This window comes from Piliocolobus tephrosceles, chromosome 16, assembly GCF_002776525.5.
Source record: "Piliocolobus tephrosceles isolate RC106 chromosome 16, ASM277652v3, whole genome shotgun sequence".
NCBI classification, from domain to species: Eukaryota; Metazoa; Chordata; class Mammalia; order Primates; family Cercopithecidae; genus Piliocolobus; species Piliocolobus tephrosceles.
The window spans coordinates 11,473,850-11,491,565 of record NC_045449.1 but is presented as its reverse complement, the minus strand read 5'-3'; the positions used below and the strand labels follow the sequence as shown (position 1 = coordinate 11,491,565).

The following is a 17,716-nucleotide window of genomic DNA, read 5'->3' as shown; positions in this document are numbered from 1 at the left end:
ATGCTGCTGAATTCACTGTCAGCTCCCCAAGAGGAAGTCACACCATGCCCACTCCCAGGCTGGAGGTGGGGAAGAGGCTGAGGTGGGTGGGCAGTAGTGGCCCCCCCAACAAAGCTGAGGACTATGGTCTACCAGGTGTCCCAGTGCCTGCAGAAAGGGACGATGCTGTGGGTACCTGCCCAGTTAGCCCCTAGGCCAGTCGCCTGGAGGACCATTGTTTGCTTTTGCTAATGGGTCTTTGTCCTTTTGATCCAGAGGAGGCACAGATCTGAAGAAGGAACAGCCAGGAGGAATGAAGTTGCAGGGAGGATGTGGGGGAAGGGGAGACAGGCAGTAGGAGTGAGCTCTGAACTGAGCAGGTAGACAGAGATGGAGAAGGAAGGAGAGGCGGACAGGGTGCAGGACAACCACCTCTCATCCTCCTTGTCTGGGGGCTGAAGAGCCGCTCTCTAGAAACCTCTGCCTGGGTCCTGCCAGAGGTGCATGTGTGAACAGGTGGAGTCCTGCAGGATGCGAATGTTGAGCCCAAGACCCTGCACATCACAGTGGCCCTCCCCACCCTGGCTCTTTGGCCACCGCAGGTGCCTCCTGGGAGCAGAGCAGGGATGGAGAAGGCGGCCTGAGTGGCAGTCATGGTCAGGTCTAGAAGCCTGGAGGGAGTGTGGAGATGATCGGGTGTCTGGGAGGGCCAGCACCCCATCGCTACTCCCCTCTGGGATGGCTACAGCCAAAACCCCAGAGAACTCAAGGGTGAAATCCTCAGGGCCAGGGAAGGAGCACAGCCCCCAAAAAGGACAGGCCCAGGGTCCTTATGGGCGGGCAGTCAGCTGGAAGGGGGCGGAGTTCCCACCAATGGGGAGGCAGCTGAAGGAAGGGAACCCCTCTGGGTCCTGGGGTTGAGGGGAGGGGTTGCAGGGCCAGGGTTGGGCCCTCAGGGGTCAGCAAAGGAAGGGCCACTCAGTGGGGACCAGAGAGTTCCAGCAGGCAAGAAAAGAATCATTATTGTGCTTATGGACACAGCAGCTCCCTGGCTCTGAGAGAGCGAGCAGGCAGTTTTTAGGCACTAGAAGATTTCTGTGATGCGGTTCTAGGTAAATGAATGAGACCGAGTAGCCTATTCGGTCAGCCCACTGATTGGACCCGCTGGCCCCTTCAAACCCAGACAGCTTCGGACCATGGTCAAGCAAGGGTCTCTTTGCTGACAGAACCTGCAGCTGAGTCCCCCAGATGGGGAGAAGGAGGCGCAGGATGGAAAGGGAGTTGGTGAAGGTGGTCAGGGGTGAGAATGGGGCCTGGCCCCCTCCTCACTCCCCGTTGACTCTTCTGGAGGAGCAAGGGCGATTGCTCTTGGTCCTGGATCTAAGCGTATTGAACCAGGCCATTGGGGCTCTGTCCCCGGGGGTATGGCTTTTTGGGCAAAGGTGGCCCACCCCCACTTCCTACAGAGGGGACGAGGGAAGGGAGAGTGGCAAGGCTAGAAGCTCTGCTCTTGGCCCCTCCTGGCCCCTGCTCTGCTCTGCCCTGCCACGCCCAGCAGCCCCGGCCCTGCCCCGCCGGTCACACGGTCACTTCGGTCTTGCTGGCTGTGTAGCAGGTGTGGTGGCCCGGGATGTAGTGCAGCTGCTCCACTGTGTTGTGTCTGCGCGAGGCAAAGGCATGACGCTTGGCTGCCGTCTGGCTCTGGCCCAGGGTGGCGTACGAGTTATTGGAGGCACTGGGATGAGAGTGCATCTTGCTCATGCGGTAACGGTCCAGCACGGGTGTGGACACAAAGACGTCCGTGTGCGAGATGGCCCTGGACAGCGACTGCTCGGGAAAGGTCGTCCGCTCCGGGGACAGCAGCGGGTCCTGGGAGTGCAGGCGCTCCGTGGAGAGCAGCTGCTCGTCGGACAGGATGCGGTCGTATGGCATGCTGAACTCATCTGCCAGGCCTCGATCCGGGGACAGGACCCTGTCCTGGGACATGGCCCGGATGGGCCGGCGGGGTCGTTCCCGTGGCAATGGCTTCTGTTGGGACATCTGGATGACATTGAGGGGGAGGGTGCCGCGGGCAGCCAGGTCAGGCAGGTGCCGCCGCCTCATGTAATACTCGTCAGCCTCCTTGTCGGCTGCAGGGGAGAGACAGAGTGAGAGAAGGCAACTGGGGTGACCCTGCAGCCAGGACTCAGATAGAACCCTGCACCCCTCCTGCTCCATCACAGACCTGTCAATCTTCAGGGATAATACAGTCAAACTTCTTTAGTTATGTATTAGGACCTGGAGGCTCAGACGGGTGAAGGGTGTATTTTCCCACTGAATGTGCAAACCATTCTCTGGGGGCTTGTTAAATGCAGATTCCAATTCAGTGGGTCTGGGGTGGGCCCAAGAGTTTGCATCTCTAACAAGCTCCCAGGCAATGCTAAAAGTGTCTGGTACATGGACCACCTTGAGGAGGGATATGTTAAGGGACTTCCTCAGAATCCCCAGAGTGTTCAGGGCAGAGTTGATGGCAAGCTCAAGTCCCTGAACTCCCCTGGGCCGTATCTACCACACCATGGTCCTGAAACAGAATGGCCATCTGTCTTACTAAAACATCCAAATAGCAGCTCCAGAAGCTTTCTGTTGAGGTCCAGAGCCAGCCTCCTGCTAGAATAAAGTAAGGTGCTCAGACTAGTAAACACTTGTGAAAATGTTTAACTGGTACCTTAGGAACATCATAACACCTTCTCTGTAGTAACAGGCAATGCACAGAAAGCCAAAAATGGGCCTCCAGTCCCCACGCAGCCACATAATCAGCCTACACACGCTCCACCTGTGCCCGTAACACAAGCGGGTTGGAGTAATCTTAGATGTGTGCCTCATTTAGATGCTCCACCTTCCTCTCTATCCAGCAGGCCCTCCTAAGCTCACACTGCTCTCTGTACCCTTGAATTTGCCCAGAACTTGCCTGCTACACAGACACCTACTTGAACTTGCAGGTTATACATAAACCTGCATTGCTCTGAATTTCAGAAATGAGGCCTCCTACACATGGCCTTCTAGATCTCTGCAAAAGTGTGGGAATTCTGCCTGCTCTTTAGTTGACGCAGCGGGATCGCTGACGGGTATCCTTCCTCCTGAGCCAAATTTCCTCACCTCGGGATGATTCCTCAGGTTATCAGACAGTCCCATCTCTAGCTAGAGACTCTGCGTTTCACTATGGAGGTGGCTGATGTGGACTTAGGCTGCACTGCTGTCAGGGTAGGTTACCCTGAAGCTTTCAAGCAAATGCTCACCCCTTGAGGCTCCTACTGCCATTGGGTGGTCATCAAAAGAGACTCATGGGAAAATGGGAGGAGAAGGTCCAAGGCCAGAAAGCCAGGGAGGAACAGCTGTCCTTTAGGGAACTTTTTTTTTTTTTTTGACATTTTTGTATCTTCAACCCATTGATGCCCAGAGTCTCCCCGGACTCCAGAGGCAGAGCTGGCATCACTGGATAAACTGGATTGGACTGATGAAATGGGGTGTATGCATGGGAGGTGAAGGATCTCAGGTCCTCAAGACACTGTTGGCTGGGTTGGAGAGGGAGCTGGTTTGTGGTTCTCTGGGAAAGGTCTCAGAGAAAGCTCTGGCCATTGCTAGCCTCTATCCAGTATAGGGTATACAGAAAGGAAGGCCCATGGTTTGAAGAAGGCAGATGTGTGCGGGACTGGAGGAAGGCTTTCTCCTGCAGTTAAACTGGTGCATGAGTTGGAGGGTTGTCTCCTATGGGGATGTGAATCTGAGGATTCCATGGCCTTCTTTCTATGTATGGGAAGGATGGACTCAGTCCATAAGGAACAAAAACTAAGAGCTTGTCTATTCTCTTCTCCCATCCTGAAACTCCTTCTTTATTCTTGGGATTCGACAGCTGTCCTATGGGATATGGGGCAAGAGAGTGTGGCATAGGAAGATATCTTGGAGCCCCAGAGACAGACCTCAACTTGGGGGAAATTCGACTTACTTAACCTCTTCAGAGATGAATACTTGCTGGGGTTGGTCTTTACTGCAGACTCGTAGGATGGGGGCAGGTGGGCCAAGTTCTGGAAAGAGCGGGAGAAGGAGAGGTCATAGGGCTCGGTGGCTGATGTCAGGATGTTGTTCATCCGTGGCTTCTCTGCAAGAAAAGGGAGGGGTGTTTTGTGTTAATGAGGACCATGTCTGTTGCAGGCAAAGGGGACAGCTATAGGTTCTATTCCCCTGCTTTCTGCCTCACCCCTGATTCGAGTCCCCATCTGCTTTCCTGGACCTCCTCCGTGCTTGGACATAGCTTGGTGATACTGTTGACTCAGTTCCCCTCATGCTCAGTTCCACTTGTCAATAAGCCTAGGGGCAGATGCTGTTTTAGCGACCACCAAGAGATTTTACCATTCTGTGAATGGGAGACTCGACTCTTGAGTCTGCGGAGGGAATTCTCTCTCCCAGTACATCTCTGGGTTATCTGCTGAAAACGTAAGCCTGATGGCGCTGAGGAGCATCATAAAAATCATCTGCTTCTGTATAAAAGTGCTGTCCTTTTCCTAATAGCTTTAGGCAAACCTAGCTCTCAGGTTCAGAAAAATCTGAGTTGGAGGACATGGAGTGACTTCTGTGATTTATGTACCCACAGAAGAACTGGGTCTTGGACCCAGCTCCACTGAGACCCAACCCATTCTCTGTCCATGGCATCCTTGCACAGCTCATGTAGCCCCTTTTCCCCTCTCCAAGCTCTGCACCTGACAAGCCACAGTGAGTCACAGAGCTATTTTATCTTACTCTGATTCCTTTCTCTGAAGCCCCCCTTAGCCATTTGTAAGCTGCTGGAGGAAAAAACCTAGACAAAAATGCATAGCACATCATCCCCACTTTCTTCTTCCTTTCCCTGAGTTAGAGCATTGAGATGCAAGAATCTGAAGAGATGGAGTGTTGTTCAATGCCAGACCTGGGGAAAAGAATGGAAGGAAAAGTTGGAAGAAAAGGTGAAAGGGAGATGAGAGGGTGGCTGATGGGAGCACAGTGCAATGTGTGCTGAGCTCAGGGCCAGATGAGTGACACAGGAGAGGAGAGGGGGCATGCAGGGCTGGTGAGGGAGGCAGTGAGGATGAGGGGACAGAAAGAGCTGGAGATCCTGGGGAAGAAGACCAGCATGCCTCAGTGCTTCATGGACTTGAGGAGGAGAAGCCACAACATGAAGTCAATGAGTGGTTGCCATGGGACATGGGGGTACTATTCCCAGAAGTGAGACAGTTGGGCAGCTATAGTCTCGCTGTGTCATTCCTCAATCCTCTTTGGTTTGGGACACCTCAAGGCCAAAGAAGTTCTGAGAGGGGGCAGGCTCTAACTTTAGACGAATGTGCAGGAGGACTGCCACACCTCTTGGCAAAGAGAGTGCAGAACCATGGAAAGCATTAATTCTGTGGACTGTGTGAGAGGTGGGAGAGAGAGAAGCCCTCCTAGGCATTGTCCAAGGGCAGCCCCAAGCACCGGGGACTCCTGGCTTCCCTATCCCTTCCTGCCTTCATTGTCCCCCCCGCAACACTGGGGACTGAGCCAGGAAAGCTCAGCCAGTGAGCTGGTGTTCATGCCAGCTCAGGACATATGTGAGGGGGTGAGGGGTGCTCTACATCCCCATCAGAACATGCTGTACAGAAAGAGCCTCCCTGGCATGCATTAGGACAGATGCCAGAAAGTGGAGTGAGCAGGAACTTGGGGGTACTGCTCCTCAGAGGGGGTAATAGCTACTCATCTCTCAGCACTTGCCTCTTCACTTTGGCCATGCTGGAGAAGAAGGAACCTCCTTCTGCCTGTTGGCATTATGCTGTCAACAAAGCATCACTCAGCTCACCCACTTCCAAATGCAATCTTTCTGGATACTCTTGTTCTGCCACTGTGTTCCAGAACATACCCCTGAGCCAAGGCCAGCTCTCCCTTGCCTTCTGCCTTCATGGGATCACCGTTGCACAATCTCCCTCCTATGGCAATACCTCCTTTACTCTTCTCTATGAAATTCCCCCCTCACTCAAGACGTTTTGCTGTGCCAGTGTGCCCTCTTTTTAGCCTATAGTATCTGTTCTTTAAGCCTGTATTGCTCTTCTAGTCAGTTCCACCCAGTTTAGTATCTAACTGATCTCTAATAATTTGACTTGAGTTAGGATTGTGGATCTCCAAATATTGCAATCTCCTTGACAGCAGGGCTTTGCTTTCCAATTCTTTTGATTCCTTCATAGTGCTTGGCCCAGAATAAGGATCCAATTAATGCTCTTTGTAGAGAACTAATTAAGTAGACTCAGGCCCCCTCCTCCCTTGATAGTCACTCTGCCAGCTCCTGGGAAAGAAGGGAACATCCAAGAAAGCAATGCAGAGAAAACTCTACTCCCACTACATTGTGAGCTGCTCAAGGGCAGGGACCAGGTCTCGTCAACTCCCATCTCCCTGCACCGGCTGGAAAAGAGAAGACAGGAAGAGAAGGAGGGAAGAATGGCTCCTACTGTTATGTTCAGGAGTCTGCTTGTGTTGGCTCCTTCTGGGGAAAAATCAGCTCGGTAGTTATTCTTTCAGAGTGTGACTGAGCAAGTGGGAGCTCTCCTTGCATGCCTTTTCTGGCTCTTCCTTTGGCTGCGTAATTACTGTGGGCATCCCCCAGGCTCCCTGCCTTTGCCTTCTGCACTGCTCTTTCAGTGCAGAGTGCCCCCACTCCTGAGGCTTCTGTTACTGCCTCCAAAGCTTCACTCACATCTTCAGCTCTAACCTTCCTCCAGACTTCACGTCTGCATTCCTGCCTGTTGAATATTTTTTCTTGCAAACTCCAGGTGTGCAGATCCAAACTCACTGACAACTCCATCCCCTATACATACTGGCAGTTTTTCTGATTCCTTTGATTGTGTTAATAAAACCCTCATTTTTCTAATCAATGTCATCATTGGCTTTCATCAGCCATATTCAGTTAGTAAGGAAGTTTCTCTAATTGTTTCTTCAAAAGGTTTCATATCTCAACCGTCCTTTCTTTTCCCAATGTCAGCATCACCACTGGTGTCAACCTCTTTTCACTGATCTCTCCAGTTTCTCCCAGTGCTAACGTTTTAGACCCCACAACCTGATAAATCTGATCGTACTACTGCTTTCATCATTTATTTCCACCTGGAGCATAGCACATGAAAATATTCCAATCTCCTCCTCCTAATTATAATATCCCTCAGCTTCAATGCTGAGGCACACCATAATCTGACATGACAGCGGTAGGTCTTTCTACCAGGTGGCCTGTAGGATTTATCATTGTTTTGAGTTTCTCTCTCACTAAAAGCTTAATGATATTTTCACTCTTTCATAGCAAAGAGACAAACATGACTGATAGTTCACAATTTACATGGCTGTCTTATGTTCTATCAAGTCTTGAGCAGGTGCCAAACATAGGTTTTCTCTGTTCAGCTGTGATCTGGTGGGAGGATATTATAACCTAAGAGGGAAACATGGTTTTATAACCCTTGGGCACTATGCTAACACTCCTCCAGTCAACAATTTTCAGCCTCTTTTTTTTTCTGCCAAGAGGCTGAAGCCCAAATCAGTTTTGAGTTTTATCAAATCTTAATTAGTTTGGGGAGGATCAATACAGTTTAACCAAGTCTCATGTCCTTTGTAAATGACATCACAGATAGCTTTGAGCAAAGGAGGGTGTTCCACTCCTTGCTGTGGACATATGGAATTTATGACTGTAAGAAGTGATACAGGTGGTAAGTAGAAATGGGTCTGTGGCAAGTAGAAATGGGTCTAGCCCCTTTCTGTTTATGTCAAGGGATCATTCTGATATCAGAGACAGAAACACCAAGGGGAAAATAGCCTACAAGTGAGATAAGAGCATTGTGGCCCTGGAGGAGGGTGGGCCCGTGGCTCCTTGCACCTCCTTAGCTTCAGTGAGTTAATGACCATGTGTTTGATGCCCTGATAGGCATCCATCTTTAGAATGGTTCCACTCGAAATGAGGAGGAAATGCAGAGTGCTCTCAATCATCTCTCACCATGTGGCGGGATCTGGGTAGCACTGCTCAAAATCGGATGGCTATATTGATGATCACCTGAAAATCACAGAAAAGAAATTTTTAAAGAAGAGTTCAGGCATTCCACCATCTCTCCAATATAACAGTATCTCTCTTTACCTCTAATGTGCTTCTCTGACTTAAAGGAAGCACTTCTAAGAAAGGCAGAGGTCATGGTATGAGGCTCCAAGAAATGTCCCCTGCTGTTTCTGTCTCCTTCTGCAACAGGGCTTCCTCTGTCACCATGGTGACCCACCCACATCTCTGGAGGAGGCCAACCAGCCATAGAGGCTTTGTAGGGATGGGTGGAGGAGGAGAAGGATGGAGAGTAGGGAGTGTTTGGCAGGTGTGCATGCATGCGTGCATGCATAGGGTGGGGGAATTAAGCAGGGGAAGCAGATTTCTTTGAGTGGTGGGTATTAGGGTATGTTTAACCAAAATGAGGGTGCCCTGACTTAAGGCGCTTCCACTTTACAGGACTTTGATTTGTCCCTAGGCCTTTATACAGGAGGGTCTGGATGCACCCTGAGATGCAGCAAGATGACCTGAGCTGTCCACTGCCTGAGATCAGCAGTCCTGGATTCTAGGCTCTGTCCTGCCTTTAAATGACACAGCCTAATAGTTCAAAAGCATTTCCTTTATTAATAATATTCCACTTAGATGGAATAATCCACACAATTAACACAGTTACAGTTGCCAAAGCCTGAAGTTCAAGGCGTTCCAAAAGCTTTTACAATTGTTGGAATGAAAATGTGGCTGACCACTACAGTGCACTCCAGCATTCTATGATTGCTTCAGCTGAACATTATGTTCTTGTTTTTCATTGTTGCATGTATCTGATTTCAACTAAAGCAAAGGGAAGAGGAGGCATGAGGCCCCTGCTTTAGTTTACCTAAACCGCAGATGACAGCCCTGTCCTCCTTGCAGTCTAGAATTTTCATTTCCTTACATCTTGTGACTGAAGCCTTCTTCCCTGCCTTTGGCCTTATACTCTGGCTAGTCATTCCATAGCTCCTACACTATATTCCATTTCCCTTTCTATTCTCTAAATACCAGGGCTTCATAACGCTCAGGCATTTTAGTGAAGACTTCAGCTCTACTCCAAGGTTTACATCCGCTTGCCCAGATTAATAGTTCCCAAATCTACAACTCTAGCCTGAGGTCCATCTTGATCTGGAAGGTTAGATTTTATGCTTATGGACATTCCCTTGAAATTCCTACCCTCGCCCCAAATCATTAAGTCCCAAAGTGAGCTCCTCATTTTATTCTGGTGTCCAGGCTTCTGTCCATGGTACTGATGTTCCATGGGCCTGGAATGTGAAACTTCAATCATGGTCACCATTTTCCTCCTTTCATCCTCCATATCCCATGTATCCCGAAATCCTCTTCCCTGTAGCCATCTCCTAAATCCAGGCCCACAATATATCTTTTTGTCAAGATTTCTTTTAGCTCTACTCTCAATTTCCAAGACAAATCCTGTGAATTCCCACCAGACAAAATTTCCCAAACCAATGGAATCATCACGGCATTCCCTTGGTGAAGGCTGGACTCTAAATAGTCAAGCACACAGGGCTGGGTGTGGTGGCTCACGCCTGTAATCCCAGCACTTTGAGAGGCCAAGGTGGACAAATCACAAGGTAAAGAGTTCGAGACCAGTCTGGCCAACATGGTGAAACTCTGTCTCTACCAAGAATACAAAAATTAGCCGGACATGGTGGCATGTGCCTGTATTCCCAGCTACTCGGGAGGCTGAGGCAGAAGAATCACTTGAACCTGGGAGACAGAGGTTGCAGTGAGCTGAGATTGCGCCACTGCACTCCAATCTGGGGGATAGAGCAAAACTGTCTCAGGGAAAAAAAAAAAAAAAAAAAGCCAAGCACACTATCCAGTGTGGGTAGGTTTGGGAAGTAGGCCACAATTTCTCACATGAAGATACTGTTCCTTCCCAAGACAGATTAGGTTGAAGCCAGGGAAGAAACTATTTGCCAAACGTTGAAACAGTTCTACACTGGGCCTGAACTTAAGCAAGAAGAGAGAATCCAGAGAGATTAAAAAACATTTTTTTCTTGCTTTTCCTACAGAGGCAAGAAGAAAACTAGTTCCAATGAGGTTTTGTTGTTGTTTGGTGTATTTGTTTGCTTTTAAGCAATATGGCAGGATCACAGAGAAATGGGAGAAACCCAGGTCATTCGATCTGGAGTTTCTGGAGAGTGGCAGTTAGCAAGAAACACTTCTAGACTTCCATCTCAGAGTTTAGGTGTCACCAGGAAAGGGTTATTTGTAACTCAGATTCACTTAATAATTGCTGATAACCAATTATGTTTCTTGCTCTGTGCTGAACACTTTCACAGGCATTTTTTAAAATTCATTCACAGTGATCTTCATTTAAATGGGGACCGAAGTAGAATGAATATATATTATTGGCCTACCATTTGCCAGACACTATGTAAAACTCTTTAAATACCTTACTTGAAATCTTTATTGTAATTTTTTCAACAGATGAAGTCACAAACAATGTATGTCTTGATTTACAAGTACAGTGCTTTTCCTTTTGTTTGAATCTCACTTAAAATGTTTCATTAACATCAGATTTTTCCTACCTTGGCATTAAGGAGAGCATTTTTAAGTTAAGTATAAGGATGAGAATAACCCTAAAATAACCACTGTGACATTTTGTTCTATTTCCTTTTATTTCCTTCCCCCTATAGATGATTATGTGAGTGCTTACAGACACCCTCAACCCCGACCCCCCCCACCCCAATAGTATTGCAATGAATAATCTTGTATATGTGTCATTTTGTACACAGACTGTAGCTCTTACAATGAATTAAAATAGCGTGATTTAATCTTCACATGTGTGCAAAATGACAATTGTGTGAGACAATTGGCTGTGGCATTTTTATAGTAGTAAAAGCAATGAAACCACCTAAATGCTCATACATGCATGTACTTATGCACATAGATAAAAATATCTAGTTTTTGCTTATGTAATCATGCTGCATATACTACTTTAATCTTCTTCATACCTAATGAATAAATGAAAGTGTCTTGAATATATTTTTATGTTTTGAAATATTATTTGAAACACCTTATATGGTTCACAGTATTCTTTCTATAGAATAGTCTATTCTGTATGCCTCTATATCATTTAAGCATAATATATTTAAGCATAACTTATTTAAGCAGGTCCCCTATTTTTGGTATTTAAATTGTTTAAAAGTTTAATAATGTTACAGCAAACAACCCTGAGCACACATCTTTGGTGATGTCTCATTTCCTTAGCCCAATAACTAAAGGCAGCATTTCCAAGTCAACACACTGTCAATTGTCTAGCAATGTGACCAGGAAGATTGGTAGATTTCCTCATATTGAACCATTCATCTGTCTATTACTGAGAGATATCTTATTTGGTTCTGGTGTCTTATTATTTTATTACAACACTGGATTCTATTTTCTTATGACATATGTGTATGTATATATATATATGAAATATGCATTCATAAATAAAATTTGTAATTTTTGTGCTAACCCCTCGTCAAGCTTTTGTATTAAGATAATTTTGTAAAACCAAGTGAATAACATTCCATCTTTTTGTAACTTTGAAACAGTATAGCATGAAGCATCTGTTTTTTGGATGTTCGGAGGAATGCAACAGTAAAAATGTGTAGTGTCTTTTCGGGGAGTCCTTCTATTGGCGCAGGGCTAAACGCTTGGCTTGTGTTATTTCATCAACTGCACAACAACAGTTTTGGGAGGGAGACTGTGTTGTCATCGCCAGTTTAGAGATAAGGAAACTGAAGTTTGGGGAGTTCGAATATGTTGCCGAATGTTGTGTAGTTAACAGGTGAAGCTGGGATGTGAACCCAGGCAGGCTGGCGCTAGGCCCACATTCTTAACTATGTAATGTTATGTATACTGCCTTCCTATACTTGGCAACATGATCCTTGCATGGTGATTCATTCAAGCTTTTCAATTTCTACATTCAATTTGCAATATCAGTGTTTGTTTAAAAAACATCCATTAGACGTTTTAAACTTCATTAGCTTAAAACTAAAACATCACTCACAAAAATCTCCATATATGAAGTTGGACCCTTTTTCTTCTTAATTTTCTGTCAGTGTTTTGTGGATTAGTAATTTATTCATATTATTATTCTCTTTCACAGAATTACCTCCTATACATACCAGTTCTATAATGTTTTAACTCTTCCAATCATTATTTTATGCTTTTGAATTTGCTAATTCCTGCCTCCTAATTTTCTTTGGTTTTGTTTGTAATTGTTTTCTCATTTCCTGGCTTGAATCTTTGATCCATTTATTTTCACTCTTTTCTGTTAACAATAAAAGGTCTTTAACTATGAATTTCTCTCTGGCACTGTTCCATGAGCAACAATACACAGTGTTCTTATTGTTGTTGTATCCTAAATGATCTGTAATTGCAGCCTTGGTTTTCTCTTTGACCCAAGAGTTATTTAGTAGAGTGTTAAAATTCAAAATGTTTTGGGTTTGTTCGTTTGAACTTTTGCCATTAATTTTCTATTGTATTGTACTGTGGTCAGAGAGCAGAGCCTGTACAAGTTCTGCTTTTTGGAACTTACTGAGATTTCCTTTGTGGACTAATATACAATCAATTTTTGTAAATGTTTTATGAGTACTTTGAGAAAAGATATATTTTCTTTTGGTAGAGTACAAAATTGACATATACCTATTAAAGCAGATACCTATTATATCTATGAAATCCATTATTCAGTTCCTCTGCATCCTAGTTCATTCTTTGCCTACTTAATCTCTCAAAGACTGAGGGCAATGTGTTAAGGTCTTCCACTATTCTTGTGTTCCCATCACTTCCTCTTTGCATTTGTTACAGAATTAGTTTTATATGTTTCACAGCTACATTATTCAGCACAAAAAGCTCATGACGCTGTGTCGTCTTTGTTGCATGTACCATTTATCGACATTAAATAAACCTTTCTGTCCTTTTTTTTTTTTTTTTTTTGAGATGGAGTCTTGCTCTGTTGCCCAGGTCGGAGTGCAGTGGTGCAGTGGCACAATCTCGGCTCACCGCAACCTCTGCCTCCCGGGTTCAAATGATTCTCCTCCCTCACCCTCCCGAGTATCTGGGATTACAGGCTTCCACCACCACATCCAGCTAATTTTTTGTATTTTTAGCAGAGACATGGTTTCACCATGTTGGCCAGGCTAGTTTCAAACTCCTGACCTCAGGTGATCAACCTGCCCCAGCCTCCCAAAGTGCTGGGATTCCAGGCATGAGCCACTGTGCCCAGCCCCTTTCTGTCCTATTTAATGCCTTCTTTTTGCCTTTAAGTCCACTTGATCTGACATTTGTTTTGCCATCCAAGCTTCCTTTTTGTTTGCACTTGCCTGATAAACTTTGTCTAGCCTTTTATATCTAACCTTTCTGTGTCATTTTATTTTATGCTTATCTTTTAATGACAGAGAGAGAGTATTCTATCTCATGTGGTACTTCATGGGTTATCCAATTAGCTAAAAGGGATTCCTCATTCTCACAGAATGGTCCTTCCTTCACTGGAGTATCTTCTCTTCTCTGCTATAGTTGTGTAGTATGATCATGCCTTCTCCATGAAGCCCAGACCCCAGATGTCAGGGCTACTTGACCAAGGATGAATGCTTGACTTAACCTAAGTCAATTCAAGTCCCTACTCCAGAAATTAGAAATCATTAGAAGAGAGAGTTTTGGTGTCTCTGTATGACTGTACTCATGACACATAAACTAGTTTGCTATGGGCAGTCATGTGGGTTTGGAAGAGATAAAGTCAGTCTTTAGAGGCTGGGGCATATTGTATTTTCCAAAAATGGCTACAGTTATATTTCTAGTCCCACATGCTCTCCCAGAACCTTGCCATCTCCTCATTAGATAGGGCTTATTTTTCTGCTCTTTGTAACTGGAGGTCTGTGTGACTGTCTCAATGAATAGAATACAACAGAAGTAACCTTGCAGGACTTCCAAGGCTAGGTGCAAAAAGTGTTACGACTTTCACCTGGCTCTCTTTCTTTTGGCACACTCAACCTTAGATTCCAGCTGCCAAGTTGTAAGGAAATCCAGGCCACACGAAAAGGATACATGTAAGGGCTGACAGTCCCAGCTAAAGTCTCAGTTGACAGCCAGCATCCACTGCCAGCCCCATGAGGGAACAAGACTTCAGATAGTTCTGACCCACAGCCTTCTAGCTGTCCTACCTGAAACAACTGGAATGGAGATGAGCCATCTCCACTGAACTTGGCCCAAGTCGCAGATGTATAAGCAAGCTAAATGTTGTCTTTATTGTATCATTTTTATTTTGGGATAGTTGTAGTCTCACATGCAACTATAATGAATAATACAGAAAGAGCCTGTGCACTCTTTGCTCAGTTTCTCCATTTTGCAAAAATATAGTACTTTATCAAAATCAGAATATTGGCATTAACACCATTAATGTACAGAACATTTCTGTCAACACAAGGATTCCTCTTGTTGCCCTTTTATAGCTGCACTCACTTCCTTCCTGCACCCATCCCTTTCTTAATGCCTGGTAACCAATAAATCATTCATTTCTATAATTTTGCTATTTCATGAATGTTATAGAAATTGAATCACACAGTATGTTAACTTTGGGATTGGATATTCTTTCAGCAAGTGTAATTCTCTGGAGATTGTTCCAGGTTGTTGCATGTGTAAATGGTTCATTACTTTTTATTGCTGAGTAGTGAATATTCCATGGTCTGGATGTATCATACTTTTTTTTTTTTTTAACCATCGACCTGTTGAAAGGCATATGGGCTATTTTCAGTTTGGGGATATTGTGACTAGAGATGATGTCAACATTCATGTGCAAGTTGTCATGTCAACATACAGCTTCATATACCTGGAATAAATACCTAGGAATGCAATTACTGAGTTGTATGGTAGTTGCATATTTAATTTTTTAAAAGTCTTCCAAACTGTTTTCCATAGTGACTGGACCATTTTACATTCCCACCAAAAATGAATGAGTGATCCAGTTTCTCTATATCCTTGCCAGCATTTGGCGTTGTCACTTTTTTTTTTTTTTTTAATTTTAGCTATATACACCTTAGCTATGTAGTGATATCTCATTATGGTTTTAATGTGCATTTCTCTTATGGCTAATGATGTTGAACATCTTTTCACGTGCTTGTTTTTCATCCATATATCTTCAGTGTAAACTCTTGTCATTACTTCTGCTCATTTTAAAATCAGATTGCATTTTCCTGTTAAGTTTTGAGAGTTATTTTTATATCCTAGATATTAGTCCATTATTAGATACATGGTTTGCAAATAGTTTTTCCAGTCCATACCCTGTGTTGTCATCGTTTTAGTACAGTCGTTTGCAGAGCAAATGTTTTAATTTTAAGTCTGATTTATCAATTTTTAAATTTTATACATTGTGCTCCTGGTATCAAGCCTAGGAACTCTCTTCTATCCCTGAATCCTGAAAAAAATTCTCATGTTTTTTTTTCTTAATGTTTTATAGTTTCATATTTTACATTTAAATACATGACCTATTTTGAGTTAATTTTTATATGAGGTAGGAGACTTACGTTGAAATTCTTTTTTTTTTTCTTTTTTGCTTATGAATATCCAATTGTAAATACCTGATCTATTTTGAGTGAATTTTTATATGAGGTAAGAGACTTAGGTTGAAGTTTTTTTTTTTTTTTTTTGCTTATAAATATCCAATTGCTCTAGAATCATTTCTTTTAAAAGATCACCTTTTTTCCACTAAATTGCTTTTGCACCTTTTTCAAAAAATCAGTTGGATATATTTGCATGGGTCTATTTCTGAGTTTTCTGTTCTGTTCCATTTATCTATATGTTTGTCCCTCTGCCAATGCCACACAGTTTTGATTACTGTTGCTATACGATATTTCTTGAAATTGAGTAGACTTATCCTCGTACTTTATTTTTCTTTTTCAGAATTCTTTTAGCTATTCCACTTCCTTCGCTTTTTCATATCAATTTTATAATAATATTGTCTATAGCTAGAAAAAATCTTACAAGGATGTTGGTAGGAATTACATTGAATCTGTACATTATTTATTTATTTATTTTTTGAGACGGAGTCTCGCTCTGTCGCCCAAGCTGGAGTGCAGTGGCCAAATCTCAGCTCACTGCAAGCTCCGCCTCCTGGGTTTACGCCATTCTCCTGCCTCAGCCTCCCAAGTAGCTGGGACTACAGGCGCCCGCCACCTCACCCGGCTATTTTTTTGTATTTTTTAGTAGAGACAGGGTTTCACCGTGTTAGCCAGGATGGTCTCGATCTCCTGACCTCGTGATCCGCCCGTCTCGGCCTCCCAAAGTGCTGGGATTACAGGCTTGAGCCACTGCACCCGGCCTCTGTACATTATTTTAAAGAGAACTGGCATCTTTACTCTGTCTAGTCTTCCAATACCTAAACATGGCACGTATATTTATTTATATTGCACCATTTTAATTCTTTTGACATTTATACTTTAAAAATTATTTTCTTAGTGGCTGTTCTAGGGATTGCATATGTGTCTCACCTCATCACAATCCTCAGCATTAACTAATTCCAGTAGAATGTAGGAACTTTGTTCCAATACTGAATCAATGAATCCTCTCCTTTGTCTTATCATTGTCATATATATTACATCTCTCTTTATATATATGTATACATATGTTACACCCAACAATGTAGTATAAAAATTATTGCTTTATATACTTTTATATCTTTTAAAAGTTAGAAGACACAAGAAAAATATGTTTACAAAGCCTCTTATATTAACCGCATATTTGTAATTTCTGGTGTTTTAAATGTCTTCCTGTTTAAATTTCTTCTTTCTTGATAACGAAATTTTAAATTTATTACTAGTGGAACTGTTTCTTCTAATGAAATCTTAGGTAGAAGCCCAATTCAGAAGACAGATGGAAATCAAGCTGCTCTGGATGAGGCAGAGGTTGATTGAGTAGGAAGAGTGCTGACACTCCATCCTAGACACTATTCCTTACACAGTGGTCCTTGAGGCACCTGCAAGCAACCCTCAGGTCTCTCTGAAGCCATTTTGGGAAACGCTGTCCTAGAAGCCCCTTAAGTGACTGCTTTGATGTGAGAATAAGGTGGTCTTCACATAGAATCATGTTGTCCCCCATCTGAAGGAGGCAGAGGAAGGCATTGAGCTTACACTTAGGCAAGAACTGCAAAAGGTGCCACGTGGAATCTTTCTTTTTTTAGTTTCTGAAAATGTGTCAGTGTGAGGCAACAAATAACTCCCTTTACCTCAGGGTAAAAGAACTTTAGAACTTATTTCATCCTTCTATAAGATGTTTTTAATACTGAATGACTCATCCCAGCCAATATTCTAACAATTAATATGTGTGAATTCAAATGTGTGAACTCAGATGAGCTATGTCTTAACATCTGTTTCTTTTCAGCCTGAACTTTCCTTAGTATTTCTTATAATTCAGATTTGCTAGCAAATAATTTTCTCAGTCTTTGTTTGTATGAGAATGTTTTTACTTCACCTTCCTTTTTGGAAGATTAATTTTGCTGTTTGTAGAATTCCTGGTTGACAGGCTTTTTTTTTTTTTTTTCTTTTAGCACTGTGAAGACGTCTTCCCAACTGCCTCTGGCCATTGTTGTTTTGGTTGAGAAGTCAGCCATTTATTGTACTGCTGCTCCTCTATATGTGATGAGAAGGTAAGGGTATCTCCCAG

The 17,716-nt window shown here is 44.0% G+C and overlaps 1 protein-coding gene across 1 annotated transcript in view; it reads right to left on the bottom strand.

The window, feature by feature from the left end:
- Positions 1–977: 977 nt before the first annotated feature.
- SHISA6 (shisa family member 6) overlaps positions 978–17,716 on the bottom strand; it is a 328,227-nt gene continuing 311,488 nt past the window's right edge. The window contains exons 7-9 of the mRNA XM_023188070.3: positions 7,988–8,044; positions 3,962–4,114; positions 978–2,108 (exon numbers count right to left, since the gene is read on the bottom strand). Of these exons, the coding sequence (XP_023043838.3) occupies positions 1,558–2,108; positions 3,962–4,114; positions 7,988–8,044 (761 nt within the window). The 3' untranslated portion in view covers positions 978–1,557. The remainder of the gene's footprint in view (positions 2,109–3,961; positions 4,115–7,987; positions 8,045–17,716) is intronic.